The sequence below is a fragment of the Rhinolophus sinicus genome, linkage group LG10 (assembly GCF_036562045.2).
Source record: "Rhinolophus sinicus isolate RSC01 linkage group LG10, ASM3656204v1, whole genome shotgun sequence".
NCBI classification, from domain to species: Eukaryota; Metazoa; Chordata; class Mammalia; order Chiroptera; family Rhinolophidae; genus Rhinolophus; species Rhinolophus sinicus.
In genome coordinates, this window is record NC_133759.1 from 11845538 (window position 1) to 11867650 (window position 22113).

The window sequence follows — 22113 nt, forward strand, 5'->3', positions numbered from 1 at the left end:
AGCTTTTGGCCTGTCACGACCCAGTGGACTTCACCTGTCACATATAAGACCTCTGTGAACCATTACGACCAGTAAAATAGGGCGACCTTATTTTCCCCATTTCACATCTGGGGAAAAGGGACGTAAGGAAGTTAAGGAGTTTGCTCAGGTTATAAGCTAGACAGACAGAGCTGGAATTCAAAGTCCAGCCCTGTGTTGTCCGGTACCATAGCCGTGGGGAGCATGTGACTCTTTAAATTTGAATGAGTTAAAATAAAACAAAATTAAAATTTAATTCCTCGGTCTCATTATTGGCACATACCAAGTCTCCGTCGCCGTATAAGGCTACCACAGAGCGCACAGCGCAGTTGCAGAGCCATCGTCACTGTAGAAGTTCCACTGGGAAATGCTGAACTAGATTGATCAACTGCAAAGCCTGACCTTTTAGCACTGGATGTAATTCTTCCTTACCCATTCACTCCTTTACTTGTTTGTCCATTTAACAAACATTTACTGAATACCTACTATATGCCAGGCACCATGTTGGACGCTGGAGATTTATCTCACTGTGTTGTCAAGAGAGAGTGACATAGACGTGAAAGAGCGTTTTAAGCTATAAGGTTCTAGATATTAATGAGATACTTTTCTGTTGTAGTTGCTATAATAGTGAGACTATGTTACTCTTCTTGGAAACTTCTCCTCCCCTGCCCTGCCCCCTGCATTTAGCAGGGTGCAGTACCCACCAGAAGTGAATGCAGAGGCTCCCATGACAGTGCACCTGTCATTTCTTGTCTCTACACTTTCTGAACCCTTTTCCTAGTTTAGATGCGTCCATCACATAGGGTATTGTGGGCAACATGGGCCATTGCCCCTGGAGCATGGACTTGAAGTCTCAGCTCAGCCAAACAGATGCTTCTGCCTGGGACTTTGAAACAGGAACAGAGGACGCGAGAAAGCAGAAACAGATTTAATGATGTCAGGGACTGTGGCAGTAATACCCACTTTCTATGCAACCATCACTTTACTGGACTTGCAATGGGGGTGGTCCCGCCATTACCACCGGATGCCACATAAAGTGAATGCTTATGACCTTCCTGGTTTTGTCAGTCAACAAAGTCCTATGATCATTAAGCTGCAAAATATGGTGTCCATTTAATGATCGACACTTCTACCTTCAGCTGAGGGTAAAAGTTCTCCTCCCGTCCCAGATAGTGCTGCGAAGAGGATAGGTTGACTTCTTCCTCTCACCATCACATCCTCCCCACCGCCTCGCTGCTATTTTTGACCCTCCTAGTGTTGGGACCATGAGGAGAGAGGAATGTGGCGTTTCTTCACAGACTGATTACTGACATAAGCTGGCTTTTGCTCTCTCAGTCCAGCCAATGTTGACAGTGGCCCTGGTCTGTACATTTTTATGGGTTTGTTGGAGCTCCCCTGCTGGAATTCTCTGACTGCTGTTCCCTTGGGGGGAGAACGGTGGGACTCCATAACCTTAGGGTCACTTAGGGTCCTCTTCAAGGCTCTGCCTCCAAGCTCAGTCTCTTGTCCCTTTGATGTCCTCACTTGCCCACTTCTGAGTCATCTGCTTTGACATATCTGCCTAGTACCTACCTCACACCTTACTCTGACCTCTAAAAACCCTCATGTCTTGGTGCCTCACTTGGAACTTCTGGTCTGACTTTTTCTCCCCCTAGAGACAGAGGGAACCAGGTCTAGTAGGGTTGATGGCAACAGTGACCTCATTAGATGGTTCTGTGGATTTTGTTGCCTTGTCTCCTTGGGTTCTACGTTTATTTTGAGCCCATTGCTTCTACCTTCCTGGTGATTCTGTGAACTGTCCAATGTCTTTCCATTAAACTCATTTTCTGCTTTAGTCAGCCAGTGTTTTCTATCCTTTACAGCTCAACGGTGGCCCAATGAACCTTCTATTTTGATTACTTTTGACTGTTGTCTATCTCCCGAGTTTGTATTTAGTCATCATATTTCTACTATAGCTTCATATTGTAAAATAATGCATGCACTACATAAAACATTCGAACAAATCAGAAATTTATAACGGAATGAAAAAGTACCCCATAATTCCATGCCCCCAGATAGCCATCAACATTTCTAAATTTAATTCTTAAATTAAGTAATGTATTAAAGCAATATATTGCATTAAGTAATATATATATATATATATTGCATATATATGTGTGTGTATATACATGTATACATATCCTTAATTTATTTAACTAGCCCTTCTCATTGATGGACATTAGGTTGTTTCCAAGTGTTTGTCATTACAAATATGACTGCATAAATTATCTTGCACATGTGTCATTTACTACATGTGCAAATCTCAACTGAAGGGTAAATTCCCGGAAGTGGGACTGCTGAGTGAAAGGGTGGATGCACCAGGAGAGAAGAATCAGTAATAGACCTTGTCAGATTGCCAATAACTAATTGGCACTCCGCGTTATCATAGGTGTTATAACAATTTCCCTTCTCACCAAAAATGTACGGGAGTGTCTCTCGCCTGGCAGCTTTATCAATGGAGGGTGTGGGAAGATGCCCCTAGACTATCATCTCTATACTGCAGCTGCCCCCTTCTGCCCCGGAACTTTGTTCTGGCTTCAGGAGGCAGGCGTGGACTGCGTGTGAGCATGAGAAATAGACGGGGTAGAAATGCCTGAGAATTAAAGCCTCATAAGCAGCCATCAACCAATGATGGTCAGAGAGTCGGTGGATGAATACCCCAGCTTTCTCACTCTGAGAGTGATAACTCTGACGTGTGCTCTACGTGGTGTCTCACAGCTCTCTGACTGAGCTGCAGGTACTTACACTGGCAATTGGCTTGATAACACACCCTGTCATAACCTCTTTCTCTTTCCTCCTCACTTCGTTACTCGTGTTTCCTGTGATCACCTCCCAAATAAACTGCTTACATATTTATCTCAATGTCTGCTTTTGGGAGAACCCAATCTAACAGTCTGTCATCAAACTTTTGGAATTTCATAAATGATCGGTCAGTGTAATTTGAATTTGCATTAGTATTATGAATGAAGCTGAGCATATTTTCATAATCGGAGCTATGCTTATTTTTATTTCTGTGAATTGATGGTCATGTATTTTGCCTATTGGTCTCTTCAATTTCTACGTAACGTCTCTATGATAGAAAGATTAGCTCTTTGTCTGTAATATGAATATTTTTTTCCAGTTTGTTGTTTCTCTTTTCAGTTTTTTAAAATGTTTTTCTGCTTCCCCCTTCTCCTTCTTCTCCTTCCTTCCTTCCTTCCTTCCTTCCTTCCTTCCTTCCTTCCTTCCTTCCTTCCTTCCTTCCTTCCTTTCTTTCCATACACAAGTTGTTATTTTTATGTAGACAAATTAGTCAATCTAGTCTTTTATCTCTTCTGCATTTTGAGCCATGATAAGAAATGTTTCCTCAACTCTATGTTATGGAAGAATTCCATGCTTTTTAATAACACTTTTTAAAAAATTTAGATTTATATCTTTAATCCATTTGGAATTTATTCTAGTGGATGTTCATTAACTTTTACCTGCCTTGTGCTTTCTCTGCTCTATGATCTCTCCTAGAATTACCCACTTCTCTGAAACTGCCCTTGGATAACTTTGAGCAAGGTGTCATATTTCACTGCACCAACCTATTTCCTCTTGCAAATGATTATGGGGCTCTAGGCTTTTCTCTTAACTTGGTCTTTACTACCCTTATTAGCAGGAGAGTTTCCTGCTGCAACATTTCTCTACTGGAATGGCCTCCCTGTATCTTTTTCACTTTTACTGAGCTCATATTTTATCTCAACTGAAAGTGTATATTTTCTTCCTTTTCCATAACCCTTAATTTTTTTCATTTTGTTCTATTCAAAAGGACAGAGCAACTTGTGTGCCATTTTCATATGGTATTGAACCCAACCAATCTCTCCTAAGATTGCAACGTGTTTTTAATTGCAGGCTCAAAAAGTAATGAAAAAGATTGAGAGGGCCACAAGCACTTTTATAAATCTGTGGGGTTCTTCTGCAACTCAGCACATTGCTGTAGACATTTTAAATTCATTTTTGTCTTAATAGTTGTTCACTCTTACGGAGAAAAATCCCAAAAAACAAATCGATAGCTGAAAGGTAGATAGATAAATGAGATAACAGACCTGATCTATATTCATTCATAGAATGCTAAATAAGTCATGCAAATCACATCTGCACATGAACTCGATTAAATTCTGTTGCTTTGGCCAAAGCAGACAATTTGGAAGAGTTAAACCTTTTCTGGTTTATTGCTGCTTGTCTGTTTGGGCATCTCTTAGGTGTGCTTCTAAAAATATAGGCATTTCTAGTGCCTTTTATGACATCCTAGGCCAGTTCTGCCCCCTAATGTGGGTGTCACTTGCCCACTGGTCTTTGGCCTTCTCTTTGTTGAGCAATACCCGTGGAGGCCTAGTCTCTTTTTAGGATGAAAGAAACCCATCATGTTCTATTGACCTGGTTCACTGTTCTACCCTTGAGTCAGAGCCTCTATTGAATGTGAGAAAAGGAAACCAGTTATCATGCTTTCCTCCCATGGGTGTTTTAAGCTCCCTTCACCCACATATAATACAAAGAAAATGCATCACCTCCACCTGTCTACTCAACTGCCCCTGTGGGTACCAGACTGTGCTTGATTTGCCTGGGAAAAGAATATGCCTGCCCACTGCACTGAGACTAACGCAAGGTGCACTTTCGTGGATACTCTCCTCGGCCTTTCTGGATTTTTCTTGCATGAGACCAGGGGAATGAAATTGGGTGGCGAAGTGCCCATCTCCCTCCCAGTTCTCCATTCTCTCTGTGAGTTTTCAGCGTAGCCTCTGTGGAAACTTCCATCACAGACGTCTCCCCCGGGCACCCCCACCCTCCTCATCAGAATACTCCTCCCCTGAGTGTCACTAGCTGTGGGATTATAAGACTCCATTATAATAAAGGTGACAATGACAGAGCTCAAGGAAGTAGAGCTCTAAAGTGAGGGAGGGAGGCACATCAGAGGGAACGGGCTCCGGGAGGCTGATAATGAGCATGGAGAGGACTTTTTCTGCTTATGGGTGAAAAAGACCGGGAAGCCTGTGTTTGAAGACAAAGCACATGATAATGTGATCACAGAGCTCTCCTAATGGGCTCGATGTGATGTTCAGAAAACGTATTCTTTTCACTGCCTTCTTCTCATGTCCCCGTGGAAAAGGTCTTCACATGGGTGTTTGCTTACTGTACCCAATTCCAGAGCAAAGTTACACGCAGGTGTATGTTGCATTGACTTAATAATCTTGGGTCTCCCAGATGACTTTTTCTAGACTCTTTGTCTCAGTTGGAAGAATTAAAATATAGTCAGACGCAAATCCCTTAGTAATGTTCAATTTATTTCTGAAGGATTTTCTAACGTGCTTCGCTGAGACTTTTCTTTGAGTTTTTTTTTTTTTTTCCCCCTTTCCTCCTAAAAGGGAAGGTGGCTTTTTTACAGAAAGTGCATGAATTGCTTCAACCAGCATTGCCAGCTTCCTGTGTAAGGAATGCTCTGTTTTCCCCAAGCTTGAATTTGAAGATGCAGGACATCTGTAGAGCATGACCTGACATCCCCGTGGTGTTCAGGAAGGAAACAGGCCACACCTCTGCCTCCTGTGCCAGAGATGACTGCTGCCCTCAGGATAGCGCTGTATGCAAACGCTCAGGTTTCTCCTGGGTGGTGACACTGACACCTGGCCACATTCATTAGCATGGCTCCATTGAGTGGTTACAGCCTTCCCCTTTCTTTCATTCCGTCGATTTGCCAGTCACTGAGCCTGGCGATCAGAAAGGCACTCCAAAGTGACTTTTCCCAAGCACATGTAGAAATGGGTCACTTTCCAGAGTTATTCTTTCCTATAGTACTTTCTGGATGGTTCTTGAAATTAGGAACAAGGATGGTCCATCAGCCCTATCTACTTTTTGCTTCAATCTAATGGTTTCAGGATGGGGAGGATGAGGAATGACTCCTAATGGATATGGGGCTTTTTATTTTATTTTTTGGAGTGATGAAAATCTTCTAAAATTTGTTGTGGTGATGGTTGCCTAACTTTGTGACTATACTAAAAATGACTGATTTGCACGCTTTCAATAGGACAATTGTATGGCATATAAATTATATGTCAACAAAGCTGTAATAACAATTGACTCATATATCTGATTGTTAATAAGTAATCCTACTCTTCCAAGGTCCCATCCTTAACGAAACTGATGATATCCATCTCTCAGGAGCAGTATGTAGTCACCTGTGACTCAGTGCAGGTGTCAAAAGATAAGGGCAGAGTTTGGGCAAAGTCCGTTCCAGTGCCAGACTCGGAAGCTCATACAGTTTTTACAAACCCTGTTATGCAATTCATTCAGTTCAAAATCCGGATTCTGAGTTTTGTATTGTATGCTTAGATAGCCTAAGATTGCTTTTTAAAACATTAGGTAAATACAAGTTCAGAAATTGATATCATCATTACTTGCCTGTCGCCTGGAACTTCCTGATTCACTGGCTGGAAGGATCACACAGAAACATTTCCAGTGGAACTTTGGGGTCACATATTTTAGCATTTGGTGACGGCTGCTGCAGACTGGACCAGTTTGCTGGGCTGTTATTGAATCCAGGGTGTGTGCTCTGCCCACGTCTTAGAACACCTGTACTATTTGGGGACCCCTCCCCCACTTCAGTGTTCATCTCCAAGTGCTCGCACCTGCGTTTCTTTTTTAGAGGATTGTCCTCAATCTATTAGGATCCACATTGTCCGCTGCCCAGGGAACCAGCAACGCTGGGGAATGAATGTGTCCCCCCACCAATGCGGAGTTGCCCTTAATCAATGACAGAGGAGGGCAGATGGGGAGAGCTGAAATGCCAGCTTCCTTGTCTCAGGTCCAGGCAACTCTGAGGCTAACACACACCCCAGAGCTCGTTGTGGGATCAGGGGAGGCTGCCCTCTGAGGGTCTCTGTGCGGATCACACCCTTGCTTAGCTCCTTCCCCTTCCCTCTCCAGCTCCTTGTTCCTGTATGGTCTCCCCTGACAGCACTTCTGTTAGGAATCACCTGCCCGCCAATCCTCATGTCAGAGGTTGCTTTTTGGGGCCTGACCTAAGACCACCGTCAACATGTCAGGTTAATATGTGTGTTTGTGGTTAGCAGGCCTTGAGCCCTGCCTCATGCCGTAGGTACAACTGGTCTGTGAGTCTCAACTAGCTGTGTAAATCCAGATAGGCCTTTCCCTCTTGGATATTGGAGTGTGTGGGCAGGCACAGGAATGGTGGGACTTGCCAGAACCAAGAGGTAGAGTGAAAAAGACCCTGGAGTCCTGGTGACATTGGTTGAGTCCCTGGCAGGGCCAGCTTTATGGGCATGCAATCTGTGCAGCTACACTGGGCTCTGCACTTACACAACACTTGGTTTAATACTCTTACATTGTCTTCTTGAAATCCTTAATTATTTTGGAAAGGGCCCTCTACTTTTATTTGTATTGGGCCCTGCACATTCACATTATGTAGCTGGTCCTGATCCCTGGATCGAACCATACCTGAAGCTACATACTCCTTGCTGGGTTTTTGTTTGGTTGGTTGGTTGGTTTCTGTTTGTTGTGGTTTTATAACCCAGAAAATTTCTTTTGGGATTCTATCATTTGCAACTTATAGAACTCTGATCACAGTCTGGGGTCCGAGTTGGAAACACTAGAAGCAGAAAAGGAATTTGTTCAAGAATATTAGATAACCCATAGAATCTGAGAGGTCCAGAGGAACAAACCTAAAGGCCAGCTGCAAAGAAGAGTGGCCAGAGTTTATCACAAATAGAATACACCCCTGGGCACAAAAAATCGTGTTTACACCCCTGAGTCCAGGGCTTGGATGCTGGCTGGAACCTGTGTCACTGGGAGCTGGGTCCTCTGCAGCTGTGCCCGGCAGAATGGATCTGTGAGCCACCATCTTCATGCCACCCGCTTCCCAGAGTCTCGTATCGGTGTGTCAGATCTGGGAATCCCAAGTCTTCTGCCTGCACCTCAGCATAAGAGCAGTTGGGCAAGAGAGATGCTAGCTTCTACCTTGAGGGGGCATGGGCTCAAAAACCAGGGGATTTCCCCCAAGATTGGAAGGGGGTTTGAAGATGCGGGAAAGTATCCAATCCCCACTGGGGACCCACATTTGAATTATGCTGAGGCCTGTGCACATAGTAAGACCTTGACAATGTGGGATGAGTCCGTTGAGGCACACACTTCCTGTTGCTCTCATTGGTTCTGAGGTCTCCTGGCGTACCCCTCAACCAGTCCTTAGGACATCTTACCGCTCGTTGACCTTTTGGGGCTGCCCCTGGCCCACTTTTCGACCCTATCTCCCCGATATTCTGCTATTTTCCATCCACCTGGAATCCCAACCAGGACAAGATAGGTACATTTCTGCAAAGCAAAATATAATGCAGCCCTTACGTGATAAGGTGTTTGTTTACCTGGAGGCAGGTGCTTGTTAGATGTTGTTGGTTCACAAAGCAAGTCCCACACACTTACTACAGCTGGCGGGTCATAAACCTATTTCTATAGAAAACGATCTCTTTATTGCTAATAATTTTTATGCCACTTTCCAGCCCATTCAGAAGGAGTATTTTTCAGAATCAGGTGTTACCAAAATAATGAAACAAAATGTACAGTTAGTAATTATCAGTTTCCTTTGATGAATCCACACGCTAGAGTTTATTATTGAAAACCTAATGTAAAAATTAAACAGAACAAAAGAGTGCCTGTGGGAGGGGCATGCAATCAGCATTTAAAACTAAGCGTTTTGTCCATTTTGTACCTTTGTATTGAACACATTTATTTCAAAGGAGAGGCTGGAATGTAGAAAGTGGAAATGGGCAGAGGGCCCGCTGTGGACATCAGGCTCCTCAAAGTGGGGCTTCTCACCTGTTTTGCAAGAGGCTCTAGGTGGCCCGTGGGGAGAATGTCTGGGTTTCGGAGAGATGAGGTTGGGCAGACATCAGCAGGGCCGGAATCCTGTCTAACGGGTGTGTGAGTGTTCAGTGGCTTCGGGATGTACAGCGTTTGGCATCAGGAGAAAGCAAAGAGCAGTTCCTTGTCTCTGTATCTCTCTCATGGGCCCAGTTTTTCTGAAGCTTTACTGCTGGTGAAGGAAGGGTTGGCATGAACTTGGGTTCCTCTAAGATGCCACTCCCCACCCCCTGGTTGGAAGACTTGACAACAGGCCTTCTTCCCCCTCTCAGAGAGGCCAGGCATTGCAGGAGCCTTCAGAGTGGCTTTGCGGGTGATGTGGCCCTGACCTTTGTTTATCTGGGTATCAGCCAGAAGGGTGTGGTCGGTGCTCAGTAAACATTTCCTAAACCAGTGCTTGTTCCCTCTTAACCGTCATCTGTGCCATTTCCACTACCTGGCGTGTTCTTCCCCTTTCCTTGCTTTCCATCCGTCACTACAGCCTCTTGGAATTTTGACAGAAAGCATTAAAACATAAAATGAAATCGTAAATCTTGAGGGAGCGGGGTTCTCCTGAATGCCAGGAATACACATCCACCCAGGGCGGATGGCCCAGCGGCCAAGCTCACTGTGTGCCCATCCCCAGTCCCCAAACATGGCTCCTCTCAGCTGCACAGCGAGCGGAGAAGGACGTGCCTTGAACTCAATGTTGCCGGTTTGAAGGAAGCAGCCGCGTCCCCAGAGGTAGTTCCCGAGTAACGTGTGCTGTAGGCTTTCACTGACCTTAGAACTAAAACAAAATAGATGGAGAACAGCTGCAAGGAGGAGAAAGACAGTTGGAGGGTTCCCTTTGTTAGGATTCAGTCACATCTGAGGAATCTCATCTCCGCTCCCAAATGCCGGTCTTCACGCCCAGACCATTCTTCTTCCACAAGACCTCCTGAGACCGTCCTGTCCAGCACCCTTTGGGCGACGCCGTCACCACCTCCTGTCATTCACAGGAAGTGATGAGGCCTCTCCACATTGGAGGGGAGACACAGAACCCACATAACTCAGTTGCCATCTCTGAGAAGCCAGAAGACTCTCCTCCTGTCCCGAGTGGCGCCCTGGACACAGATTTAAGTTCACAGTCAAACTCATTTCTGGGCACGTGGGAGATCGCTTTGTGAATGGAGGTTCCCTGCCTGCAGCCTCTGAGATGAGAGCGACCCAGTAGAGCTTCCTCCTTTTCTCCCCAAATTTGGCCAAGACAACTTTTTCCAGGATTGGTAGGCCGAGCCGCACGCAACTCATGACCAAGATGAATGCTTTCTATGAAACAGGATGCATACATCCTCAAAAGCGGCAAAACACCTTTTCAGGAGAGATACGCAACCAGCAGCCACGAACGCATGCTGGCAGCACACACCAGCAAATGCACACAGCGTGGGAGTGCTCTCCTCACCGTGAACTCTGAAGCGGCTCCAGCTTCCTGGACCCAGGAAACAGTACGGCCCACACGCAAGTGCAGGGCGCACCTACGATTATCAGCCACAGCTCTGCCACTTTCTGTCTGTGTGACCTTGAGCAAGCTACTTGACCTCTGGATCTCCAGTTGGCCATCTGTAAGCCGGATAACAATTGTCCTGCCTCACAGGGATGCTATGAAGAGTACAGGAGACAGGGGAGGGGAGGGCATAGCATGACACCTGGAACATGCGGTCAGTGCTCAGCAGCCATGCTGTTCCCTTCAGGGTCTGAGCCAGGAGCCTTCATCTCTGACCAGCCTTCCTGGCAGGGATGGCTGCCTCTGCCAGGATGACCCTCACCATGGCCCACATCAAGGGGTTGGAAGTTCTGCTCTCTCTGTGACTGGCTTGTCTAATGACCACTTTCTGTAGGATTTGACTGGCCAGAGATGAGCTCAACACAAAAGGAGGGGCTGGATTCTAATAGGACCTTCTGTCCAGCATGAAGGAATTCGGCATTTTCTGGAAGGTAGTGGAAGCCTTCCAAGGATTTTAAGCAAGAGGGTGGTAGGATCAGAATTAGGTTTCTGAAAAATCACAAGGGAAGATGTTGTATACCCACGGGTATCTGTAGAGGGCCAGAGAGTCGATCAGGAGGCAGGAGGTGAGGGAGCCCAGTAGGAGACCCCAAGTCATTCAGATAGGAGAAAACCCACGTAGAACAAGGCGGGGCAATGGGAATGCAGAGGATGCCACTGAGGAGAAGTGGATATGAGTGAGAGCAAGGGGTAGACTCAGCTGGCTGGGTGCAGGAACAAGGCAGGGGGCACAGCAGTGCTTATGTTACCAACACAGCATTGCCTGAGCTGGGATGAAAAGCAGGTTTGTGGAAAGATGAGCTCTTGGCCATGCTGAGTTTGGGGCGCTTGTAGGAAGTCCCTCCCTACAGATGTAGGCCCAGAGTGTGATGCGGTCTGCACTAGGGCTGGCTAGTTCCAGCTGTGGAGGAGAGAACACTTACCATGAGCACAGAAACGGCTTTCACATCAACCCAGCCTAGTGACAAATCAGCATGGCCTCAGCATGGCCATGTGCTGCCCACCAACAGGGAGCTCAGGGGGTCCAGGCTGTACCTCCTAAGGCTGCTGCTGCTGGAGAACTTGGAGGGGATGTTATAGGGAGATTCTGTGTAGAGCCGGAGGCTGAGGAGGTTAGCAATCTCAGAGGGGTGGTTCCTTGGCCTTGCCCATGGCTGATGCCTCCTTCCCCAATGTCCGGCACACACCACTGTTAAGAGGGAGGGAAGCTGGGCCCTGCGAGAGTTCTCTGCCTGCCCCGAATCCCTGGGGATGCCTGCCAGGGAGCACTGGGCCTCTGGGGAGCTTTGCTTTCGTGCCTCTGAGGCTCTGCAGAGCCCAGCTGTCAGTAGAAGACAGGAGGGCAGCATTCCCTGAGGCTTGGCACCACCGTGGAGGGGAGCACATTGGCTCCAGGAGCCTCTGCTCTGGCAAAGGAGGGGGTGAGAGTGGCAGCTGTGCTTGGGGGCAGATCACAGGTGAGCATGGCACCCACAGCAGCCAAGGAACCAGAGAAGCACATCAGGCTGTGCCTGTGCAGGCAGGTAAAGCAAAGACGGGTAAAGGGACTCAGTCTCTCTGAGAACATGCTCGAGGCACAGAGTTGACCACAGGGGTCCTCTGTAGTGAGGGATGTCATCTATCCACTCATCATAGGGCCTGTGGAAGTGCCAGGTCAAAACAGCCTCTCGTAATCATATAACTCTGTTTGTACAATTCTGTCTCTCTGGGGTTTGATGTTAGGAAAAATCTTTACCTTATTTCCAGGAGTTGATCTTTGTGAAACCAGAGCTCTTTGTGTTCTAGGATCAGTCACCAAACCCTCTAAGAGCCTCAGGGTCAATAAAGCATCTGATTGTAGCCCAGGGAAGCGAGGCTGAAAATTTTTCTTCCAGTGTGGAATTCAGGACAGGTGCATCCAGGCTGCCAACTGCCTGCCTCTTGGCTTCCACTCAAGAAGTCTCCAGCTGGTGTCGTGATGAGTTGTGCCCTAAAGCACTTTCTCAGCCTTGGCATCGACATTTTGGCCCGATAATTCTTTGTGGTTCAGGGCTGTCCTGTGCATTGGAGGATATTTAGCAACATCTTTGACATGTAGATGCCGGGAGCAGCCTTCCTCTCCCAAGTGGTGACAACCAAAAGTGTCTCCAGATATTGCCAAATACCCTTTGGCAGGCCTCGTCACACTTACTTGAGAATTACCGTTTGGAAGGCAGTGCTCTGGTTAGAAGTGGTGTCTGGCTCTTCAACATGCTGTATGGAGAGCCCAGTTCTGCTCTGACATTTGGCCCATGAGGGAAGTGAGGAGAGCATGGACATGTGACTCCAAGCCCCGTTCCTAATCATGGGATAGCTTCCTTGTCATATCCACTGGGTGGACCAGATTTCACAGCCTGGTACCCTCTTCGTGGGAGACAAAGGAGGACATTTCAGGCGGGTCATGGGTGCAGCATTAGAAAACATTGACTCGAAAGCCTGAAGCTTATGTTCTTTCCAAGTTTCTTTCAGACCCACTGAAGTCTGATACTGGTGCTGGCACGGCCTGTTTTCTGGTGTTACCTCGGTAACACGCCTTTGCAAATTTCCTGTTTTTCTCCCATGTTATCTCCTGTATTGGCTTTTCTGTTATGCTTGCTAGTATCATCCATTTAGTGGTTACTCTAGAAATTGCAAAATGCATCCTTACCTTATGGCAGTCTACCTGAAATTAGTACATTACCACATCCTGAACAAGACCTTGCAGCAATTTAAATCCATTTATCCCTTGCCTGCTTTTTCGCTCTTGTTGTCATATGCTTTACTTCTATGTATATTACATGGCATTATTAGTCTTGCTTTAAATAGTCAACAGTTTTTTCGTATTTACTCTTTTTGGTGCACTGCATTTCTTCCGATGCTTCCTTCCTCCCATCTGCGACCATTTTGCACAAAGACGTTCCTTTAGTGTTTTTCAGAGAGAGCAGGCCTACGTCTAAGAGCATTTCTCAGACATTAATATCTGAATTTAGTCAAACTGTTTTTGTTTTCATCATGTTTATTGCAGTTATCTATGCTTTCTGTTTAAGTAATAGTGTTCTTTCCATTTAATTTATCAATTAAGTTTTAACTGATAAATTAAACGGGGTTGATTTAAAGAAAATGATTATGCAAATAATATGTTTTGAGTAAGGAAGATCCAATTCCCCAAAGGAGGGGTAGAAAGTGATAGGCAGAAAAAACACTAGTGTCCTTGCAACCCCAAATGTCTTTATCAATGTGAAGGCTTAGGACATAGCTTTTTGGGCACATATTGTTATCTGTTACCACCTTAAAATATAATCACTGTGTTACCACCTTAAAATACAGTCAGTCAATACCAGAGCTGCTGTTGCCTCTGCTCGAGGATGGGACCTAGAACATGGGTAGTTTCTGGAGGAATGAAGGCTGTGTTCATCCATGGAAGGGGTAACACATCATTGTGTTTTAGTTCCATACCTGCACTCTGGTCAGCCTGGAAAATGTCTTCAACCATTTGAACCAATCCAACGCCCTTGAGGGAAAAAGCTGTATGTTTTAGGGTTGTAACTCCCAAAAGAAGTCCTAGTTTCATCCAAGAATGGCTAACCCCATCTAGAATTGTGAATAGTGTATCCATATGAGATGATGGATGTTTACTAAACTTATTATGGTAATCATTTCACAATATAGTTGACCCTTATACTGCTTGAAGGCTAGGGGCACCACCTCCCTGTGCAGTTGAAAACTCGTGTGTAACTTCTGACTCCCTCAAAACTTAACTACTAATAGCCTACTACTGACCAGAAGCCTTAATCGATAACATAATCAGTCAATTAACACATATTTTGTATGCTAGGTGTATTGAATATGGTATTCTTACAATAAAGTAATCTAGAGAAAAGAAAATGTCATTTAGAGAATCATAAGGAAGAGAAAATATGCTTACAGCACTGTATGCATTTATTGGGGAAAAAACATCCACTTATAAGTGGACCCACACAGTTCAAACACATGTTGTTTAAGGGTCAACATATATGTAAATCAGACCATCATGCTGCACACCGTAAACTTATACAGTGATATGTGTCCATAATTTCTTAGTAAAAGGGGGGAAAAAGATACCACCAATCACACACATTTCTTCTACCCATAGAAGAAATGTTGCCCATTAGCCTAATCAGGGCAATCATTCCATACATGTTAAAGAAATAAAAAATTTAAAAATGTTAAAAAAAAAAAAAGAATTCTGAAACTGTTCCCCAATAGCCATGTTTATCTTCATTTGCAAGTAGAGGTGCATGGTAGCCAGTGGACCCTTTAAATGAACCATTTTGGTGATTTGATCTTGATTTCCCCAAGTTTTATAGAGAAAATAATGAAGACTTCCATCTAAGGAACATATTGAGCACCGACCACAGAACGGGTACTGAGTTAGGCACCAGGGATACAAAAGTGATCAAAAGATACGGACCCTCCCCTTGATGACTTTGCCAGTAATCACAGTGTCATATGACGATGTGCAGGGAGAGAGGTGTGCACAGGACCAGGGGCAGCCCAGCCAACCAAGAGGGGGCTCTGCAGGTGGATCTTACAGTCACGCACCGTTAAATCAACTGCCAGATGAGCACGTGCTATGTGCGTCCTGCTGTTCTCTGAACACACCCAGGGCTGTGGCACATATGGTCCTTCTCAGCTAGATTACTTTTGCTCCAAATATCTCCTTATGGATCACCCCTTCACTTTATCCAACATCCAACATTCAAATGCTATTTTATCAGAGAGGCCATCTTCTGATCCCCCTGACCATCCCATATAAAAGACCCCCTGCCACACACACACACACACACACACACTCACACACACACATTTAGTTTCTATTCCATACCTGGCTCTGTTTGTCCTCATTATATTTATCACTCCTGACTTATTATATGGTTATTTGTGTTTACCTGCCAACTCTTGACCTACACACACACACACACACACACACACACACACGTGTTAAAATCATAAAAGCAGGGACTTAGTTTTTGTGTGTTGTTGTTTTTGCTTCTGTATCCCCAGTCCCTGGAGCAGTGTTGGGCACAGAGTTGAGCCACAGTCAGTGTTTGCTCAGTTAGTATAAATTCTGGATGAGTGAATGTGTTAAGATATCTGCCTGGATGGCGCAGACTTGAACTAAAATTGTGCAGTTTGTTTGGGAAGAATAGTCAAACAAAACAGAACAAAATGTGGTGGCTGGTTTAACTGAAGTGTGTGCAGAGTGCTAACGGAGTTTGGAGGCAGAAGCTCCTCATTTCTTCCTTGTGGGGAGACAGTGAGGAAGGAGGTGACGTCTCAGAGGAGGTCACATTTCACCTGGATCTTAAAAGATAAAGAAGAGTTTGCCAGGCACAAAGGGGATCAAGTCCTGTAGCCGTTTCTGTGGGTGCACTGCCGCTGTCCCGATTCACTGTCCAGTGGGTGGTACTGGCTGCCTACTGCGCACACACACAACTCTTGGCCTGAAGCTTTCTCTCCACAGTGTGCTGGACGGGCTGGGAGTGCTGGAGAGTGAGCGTCCCTCAGCCAATGGTGGGTGCGAGTTGCAGAATAAAGGCTCCAGTTTCTTTGGCCTCAAGTGGAAGAACTCAGAGACGAGCTCCTTGCCGTTTGCCTGAAGTCTCTAAGAGGGCTGAGCCTCCTTCATCCAAAGCCGTGACCTGCTCGACAACACATTCTTTACTGACGTCCTTCCCTCCCCTGTTTGACTTTCCCACTTCCCTAGGCGTGTTTCCTGAGATCACTTCCCAGGAGAACTATTTCCTCTTGAATCCTTGACTCAGATCCACTCCTGGGAGAACCACCTAAGAATATCATGGTCCTAGAAGTGGCAGGAACGTGGGCAAAGGGGGCTGGACTCTGCCAGGCAAGCTTGGGGAGATGGAGAGACTGGAGCGGGAGCTGAAGCTTGACGTTCAATTGTGAGGTGTCATAATCGCAAGATTATGCTGATGAGCACATGGAGTGTCAGCTTGAAGCTCGCATCTTTTTTCCTTTACAGTCACAGCTTTCAGAAGCTGAGTTAGACTTTTAGTTTTTCATCATTCTGTTTGCTGTCCTTTCATTCCAGATTTTTCCTTGTCTCTCAGTCATAAGAAGAGAAATGACACCCTTGCTGTGAGAGCCAAAACTCTCTTGTGTAGCGTGGACCTTGGGAAATGCCAGTGGGGCCGTCCCTGGGCAGTGAGTGCCCAACATAGAAATGCCACCTGGCAGCGTAGCATGGCCCCTGAGTAGCTAGATACTCGCTGGCAGGTGGCTATGACAATGGGTCATCTAGGCAAACGGAAGGAAGGTAGACACAGGAAATGGGGAAATGGTGTGGGACAATTTGTTCCTTTAGTTGCACGTTCAAATCAAACATCATTGTCAGTTCAGTGATGTCTTCTTGGCTGAGTGGCCAGTTGTTCTGAGAAATGATTAAACAGTACCCAAAGCAGAGACAATCAATACAATGGTTGCTTCTGAATGGAGATGATGAGAGTAGCAAGTGTTTTGAGATATAAATCCATTCCCCTGGGGGCTGTCAATCTTGCAAAGAGAGGGATGTGGAGACCTGCTCTGCAGACTCCAATGGCTCGTCCCAACGTGCTTTCCCAGGTAAGTGACCAATGGACCTTTGTCTCATCCAGTAGACAGAGAGGAAATTGAGCTGTCAAGCCATATGAAGCTCCCACTAGAGATTTGGAGGAAGATGAATGGTACTTACGGAACAAGAAGACCGTGAAATCAAAACATTAAAAAAACAATTTCAAGACCAGTCAACTTCCTTCACCTTCTTTTCACTGTGATAAAGCCCTCAACATCATTGGATGATTCCTTTGATCTTTCTCAAGTTGGTGTGTTGACTTTCTCACTAAAAAGTATTCCTTGCATTGGGGGAAATGCTGCCTCTGAGGGAGGATGGGGAAAAGAGAGACTCCACCCCTTTCTATCATATTCTCCAGTTACTTTTCAGCCTTGCAGACAAAACTGGGATTCTTGGAACTGATGTTATCAAGGTTGCCTGCAGGCATGTGTAGGACCGAGAATGTGGGGACGGAGCCCCAGAGAGCAGTTTCCAGCCTCTCGGCCTCACATGGAAAGGTGCTGGCTTGGGTAGTAGACGGCCATCAGCTGCAACTAGTTGGTCATCAGCTGTAACCAGTTAGCCATTAGCCACTTATATAATTGCTGTGGCTACGCTAACAAGCACGGATTGTAGCTAGCAAGTAGGGTTGGTTGGTTGGTTGGTTGGTTGGTTGGTTGGTTGGTTGGTTGGCAGTCAGAGAAGCCAATAGTAGATTGCAGATCATGTTGATCCTACTTCCTGTGTCTCGCCTGGCCGCCAGTGAGACGGGGTGCAGGAAGACCCCTTGTTGGGGTACTGGCCGATGTTTCCTTTTGTGTCTCGACCAGCTACCATCGAGAATATCATGGTATGACTCCCCTATCTATGGCTCCATTGGTGTTCCTTTTTGGCCTTACCATATGCTGCGTTCTGGTGTGGGGAGCAGGAGCTGAGACCCCACATGACAGAGTCTCACTAACCTTACTTTTCACTGATTTTTAAAACATTTTTTTAATTCAACCTGAGCCCTCTGTCACTTTCTACCCCAGAAACTGAGGTCAGAATTGAGGTCCAGAGTGGACTTGTGTGGATTCTTGGCCCATGGAATGGGTACTTTTGCATCCAGTGGTGGTGGGTATCATTCATCCAGGACGACATAAATTTCTCCTTCTACCCCAAAGGCCCACTTACTATTTTTTAGTTTTGAACTTAAAAATTCACTTTAATTATACAAATGATAGAGAAATACATTCTCCTTGTGAAAAATTAAATCAAAACACTTTGGATAAGCTCAAAGACCACTGTCACCAACAGAGTCCCCCCACCCCCAAAGAGGTAACAACTGTTGCAAGAAGATGTATTCCCCTGTAGTTCTTTTTCTACTCATTAACATGCGACCTTGCAATCTCTCTTTGCAAGATTGGCAGCTCCCATGGGAATGGATTTAGCTCTCTTTAGGTCCCTATAGAAAACGTAAAGAATGTGTGTTTATATTTGTTAAAGCCATCCTGTTTCACGTACTATTCTGCAACTTGTTTTTCCATGGGACACAGTCCTTCAGGTTGGTAGGACCGGACTCACAGTCATTGCTCTGCTTGCACAGCTGGGAGGGCGTGAGGGAGCCTGAAACAGCCCATCTCTATTAGCTCAGCCCAAGGAAGGGCTGCCTTTCTCTAACCGGCTTACTCAGAGATATAATATGTGCTCTGGTCGCCGTAGGTAAATCTTCTCTGTTCCATTTCATTGCTTTGTAGTATTCTGTAGTGTGGATATATTGCGTTGTAGGTAACCACCCCCATGGTTGGGCACTGGAGTTGTGTCTAGTTTCTCACGATCATAAGCAATGCTGCCATGAACAGCTGGGACACATCTCTGTGTGCACATGTGCAAGTGTTCCTCTAGAGAAGTAGTGAGACCGCCAAGTCATAGGAATGCACATTTTAAATCCAATAGACAATGCTAAATTGCCCCTGAAGGGCCCTATCAACAAGCAGTGCCCCTAGGAGTGTACACGTGTGACCATTCCATCATCCTTGCCAGCATGCGACGCTGCCAGACTTCCATTTTTCAAAATTGCCTGCCCCTTTTTAATGCACCTCGGGTTGACTTTACTGCTCTGGGGTTGTTCCTAACCTATTGTTTTATTTTGCTCCTGATTTCTTCATGAACTTGATCGCAGCCTTGGCTGTCTGGCCACCTGACCTTCCTGCTGCTTGGTCCCTCTGCTCTGTCAAGGAGTGTCTGTTCCTGTTCTGGCCTGAACTCCAGGTGGCAAGAACAGCTGGGTGACCATGGGCCAGTTGTTTGTCTGGGCCTCTGTTTCCCCACATGCACCATAAAATAACTGGGTTACAGGAACTCCAGGGTTGTAGCGCTCAAGTTCTGGCCCAAGTAGGACAAAAACAAAGCACTTTAAAAAGGCGCTCTCGCCGCCATCAGCATGAAGCACTGTTCAGCTGGTTGAAATGCTTTACTGTGAGTGCACACCGTCAGACATGAGTCATGTGGAGAGGTAATGAGTATGTATGGATTTTACTGCCCCAATAAATTCTATTACCATTCATTTCAGTGTTTTCATGGGTGGGGATGGGTGACGAAGGATGGATCTTTCGGTCTGCCCAAGCTCTCAACCAGGTAGTAAATACTTCTTGGATAAATCAAGCCCACTTCCACCTCTGCAGCCACTTCCTTCATGCTCTTCAGGGCACATCTTCCCATTCATTCAGCAAATAGTCATTGCACCTCCGATGTCCCCTTCTCCTTGTCACTTTTGGAAGGGGTGAGAGTAGAAGGTGGAGGGTGGTGGGAAAGTGCTTTTATGAGCTGCCAACTCTCGTGGCTAGTTCCGTGCTATATCATAGAACTGTTTGAGATTGTAGCAATGTCCTGTAAAATCTGTGCTGTCTGTACAGGATGGACAAACCCCGAGTGCCTTGGGCCACCTGCTGTAGGTGTGGTTAGGCTCCCTATGTTAATGTGTAATGAATGGGAGGAAGCAATACAGTGCTGGGGGCTTCCCAGCAAACACTCTAGAACTCAGTCCTCCCAATCCTCTCTTTGAAGACAGTCTCTTAATCTGAAGAGAATTGTCTGGAGGATCAAAGGACAGAGAGCGGGGTCGGCCTTGGCACAGGGCCTACCACAGATGCTCAACTGGAGTATCCCTTACCCTCTGTTGTGTTTCCTTGGTTCTCAGGACTCCTGCACAGCTCCAGGAGCTGGGACTCAGGGAGCAGAGCCTGTGCTTCTGGGAGGGGCAGGCTGGAGAGGCCACCTTCCAGAGCCTGAGTCTGACTCACTCAGGTAAGTTGCACAACTTTATGGATGCCACACAAATCATATCACTCTCATTGTGGGGGTTTTCAAGGGTGGGAATTTGCCTCCTCCACTACTGCCTCCCTAGAGAGGTGCTGGAATATAATAGGTGCTCAGTAAATAATTGTGGGTGGATTAATGACCCAAAGGCATTATAGTTGAGTGGAAGCCGGGAGCCGAGTGTTTTAGACACCCACCTCCTTCACCCCCATCTCTGCCTCTCCAGGAAAATAGAAGGACTTCAGGGTAGCAAGCTCAAGGTTGACTCTCAGCTTTGCTGCTGCCTGGCTCTGTGATCTTGGCAAGTGCCAACTCTGCTTGGTGCCTTAGTTTCCACATCTGGAGCCCTTGAGTTCTGTGCCCTGAATACATACAGGTTGCTTTTGCTGGGCAGGTCGTGAGGATCGCCTAGGCTTTATATACACATTTGTCTTCAGGTTGGGGTTAGACCTGGCTGGTCACTCATCTCCTCATCCCTCCCATCCCCCTGCCCTACTCCACACAGCGGGGAGCTTACAGTTGGCTTCCTGTGACTCCAACAAGAGGCAGGCGGGTGTTCTCCTTTCCTTCCCTGACCTCACCCTGCAAGCACTCCAGAGGCCGTCCAAGCAAACAGGACTTCACGACCTGGCCAGGAAATCCAGAACAAAGGAGGGCTTCTTTTATCAGCTGTTTCCTTTTGTCAGAAGATAAATTGTGAGAGTAATAGCCTTAAAAATCAAAAGAACACTGGAACAGTAGAGAAATAAGTTCCAGACTGCTTTGATGAAATCGAGGCATCCATTTCTTCTGCACGCAATGCGCAGAGATCACCATGTGTGTGCCAGGTACAGGAGCTGTGGCTGTTGAATGGTGGGCAGGACATGGAGTGTGACCTCAAAGAGTTTGCAGGTCAGTGCAGGAGATTAGAACTAAGAACCTGGACCGATTGCAGTCTAGTATGACCAGGGGTCACTGACTTTGTTTTTCATCCCCGTCTCCCTAACTGCCGACATTTTGGCTGGTCTGCAGTTGGGGCTTAGTAATTGTTTGTTGAGTGAAAGAACGACCGAATGAGGATAGGGTGTTTGGGAAGCCCATGGGAGGAGTCCCTAATCCAAAGCTATTTGGAAGAAATGACAGGGAGACCGGAAGGCCTGAACAACGGGTAAAAGTTAGCAGGGGAGAAGAGGTTGGAGAGGTAGGGGAAAGCTGGGGCTGCTGAAGAGTTAGGTTTTACAGGCCAAGGGAACAGCACGTAGTTCAATTGGGTAGGTTCAATCATACAGAGTGGCCAATAACTGACCATTTTTGCCTAAGAAAAACAACAGTTCCGTACAGTTCAAGCAAATACTTCAAATGTCACTCGATAGTCAGGGATAAGATTATGTGAGGCCTGGTGAGCTGTGTAAACAGACTGAATTTTCTCCTGAGGGCGTGGAAAGGCAACGAGGTTTTACTTTTTATTTTCCTAACATGAAACTAATTTTTTGTATGGCTATGTAATCATTTTTAAAATTCATATTGTAACCAGAGTAAAGAAAAAGGGTAATTATCACCTTTGGTCTCACCACCCAGATACCCACCGTTTAAACGGACACATTAGTCCTAACAGTGTGGTGTGACCTTTCCAGAAGAGGAGGAGGGCATGAAGCTGATATTGAAGTTTCCGGTGGCCTCTGTGTGTAACAGCCGAGGCTGTAGGTTAGCACGGAAACATTCATTATTGTTTTGTGAGCCGTCAGAGTGGGAGAAAGGGGTAGCAAGGACTTTTTTGAGCTTA

General features: G+C 46.1%; 1 protein-coding gene across 1 annotated transcript in view; it reads left to right on the forward strand.

The window, feature by feature from the left end:
* The window catches only part of ULK4 (unc-51 like kinase 4), a 650099-nt gene that overhangs the window by 440639 nt on the left and 187347 nt on the right, over positions 1-22113 (forward strand). The window contains exon 37 of the mRNA XM_074312876.1: positions 20233-20339. Coding sequence (XP_074168977.1) covers positions 20233-20339 — 107 coding nt within the window. The remainder of the gene's footprint in view (positions 1-20232; positions 20340-22113) is intronic.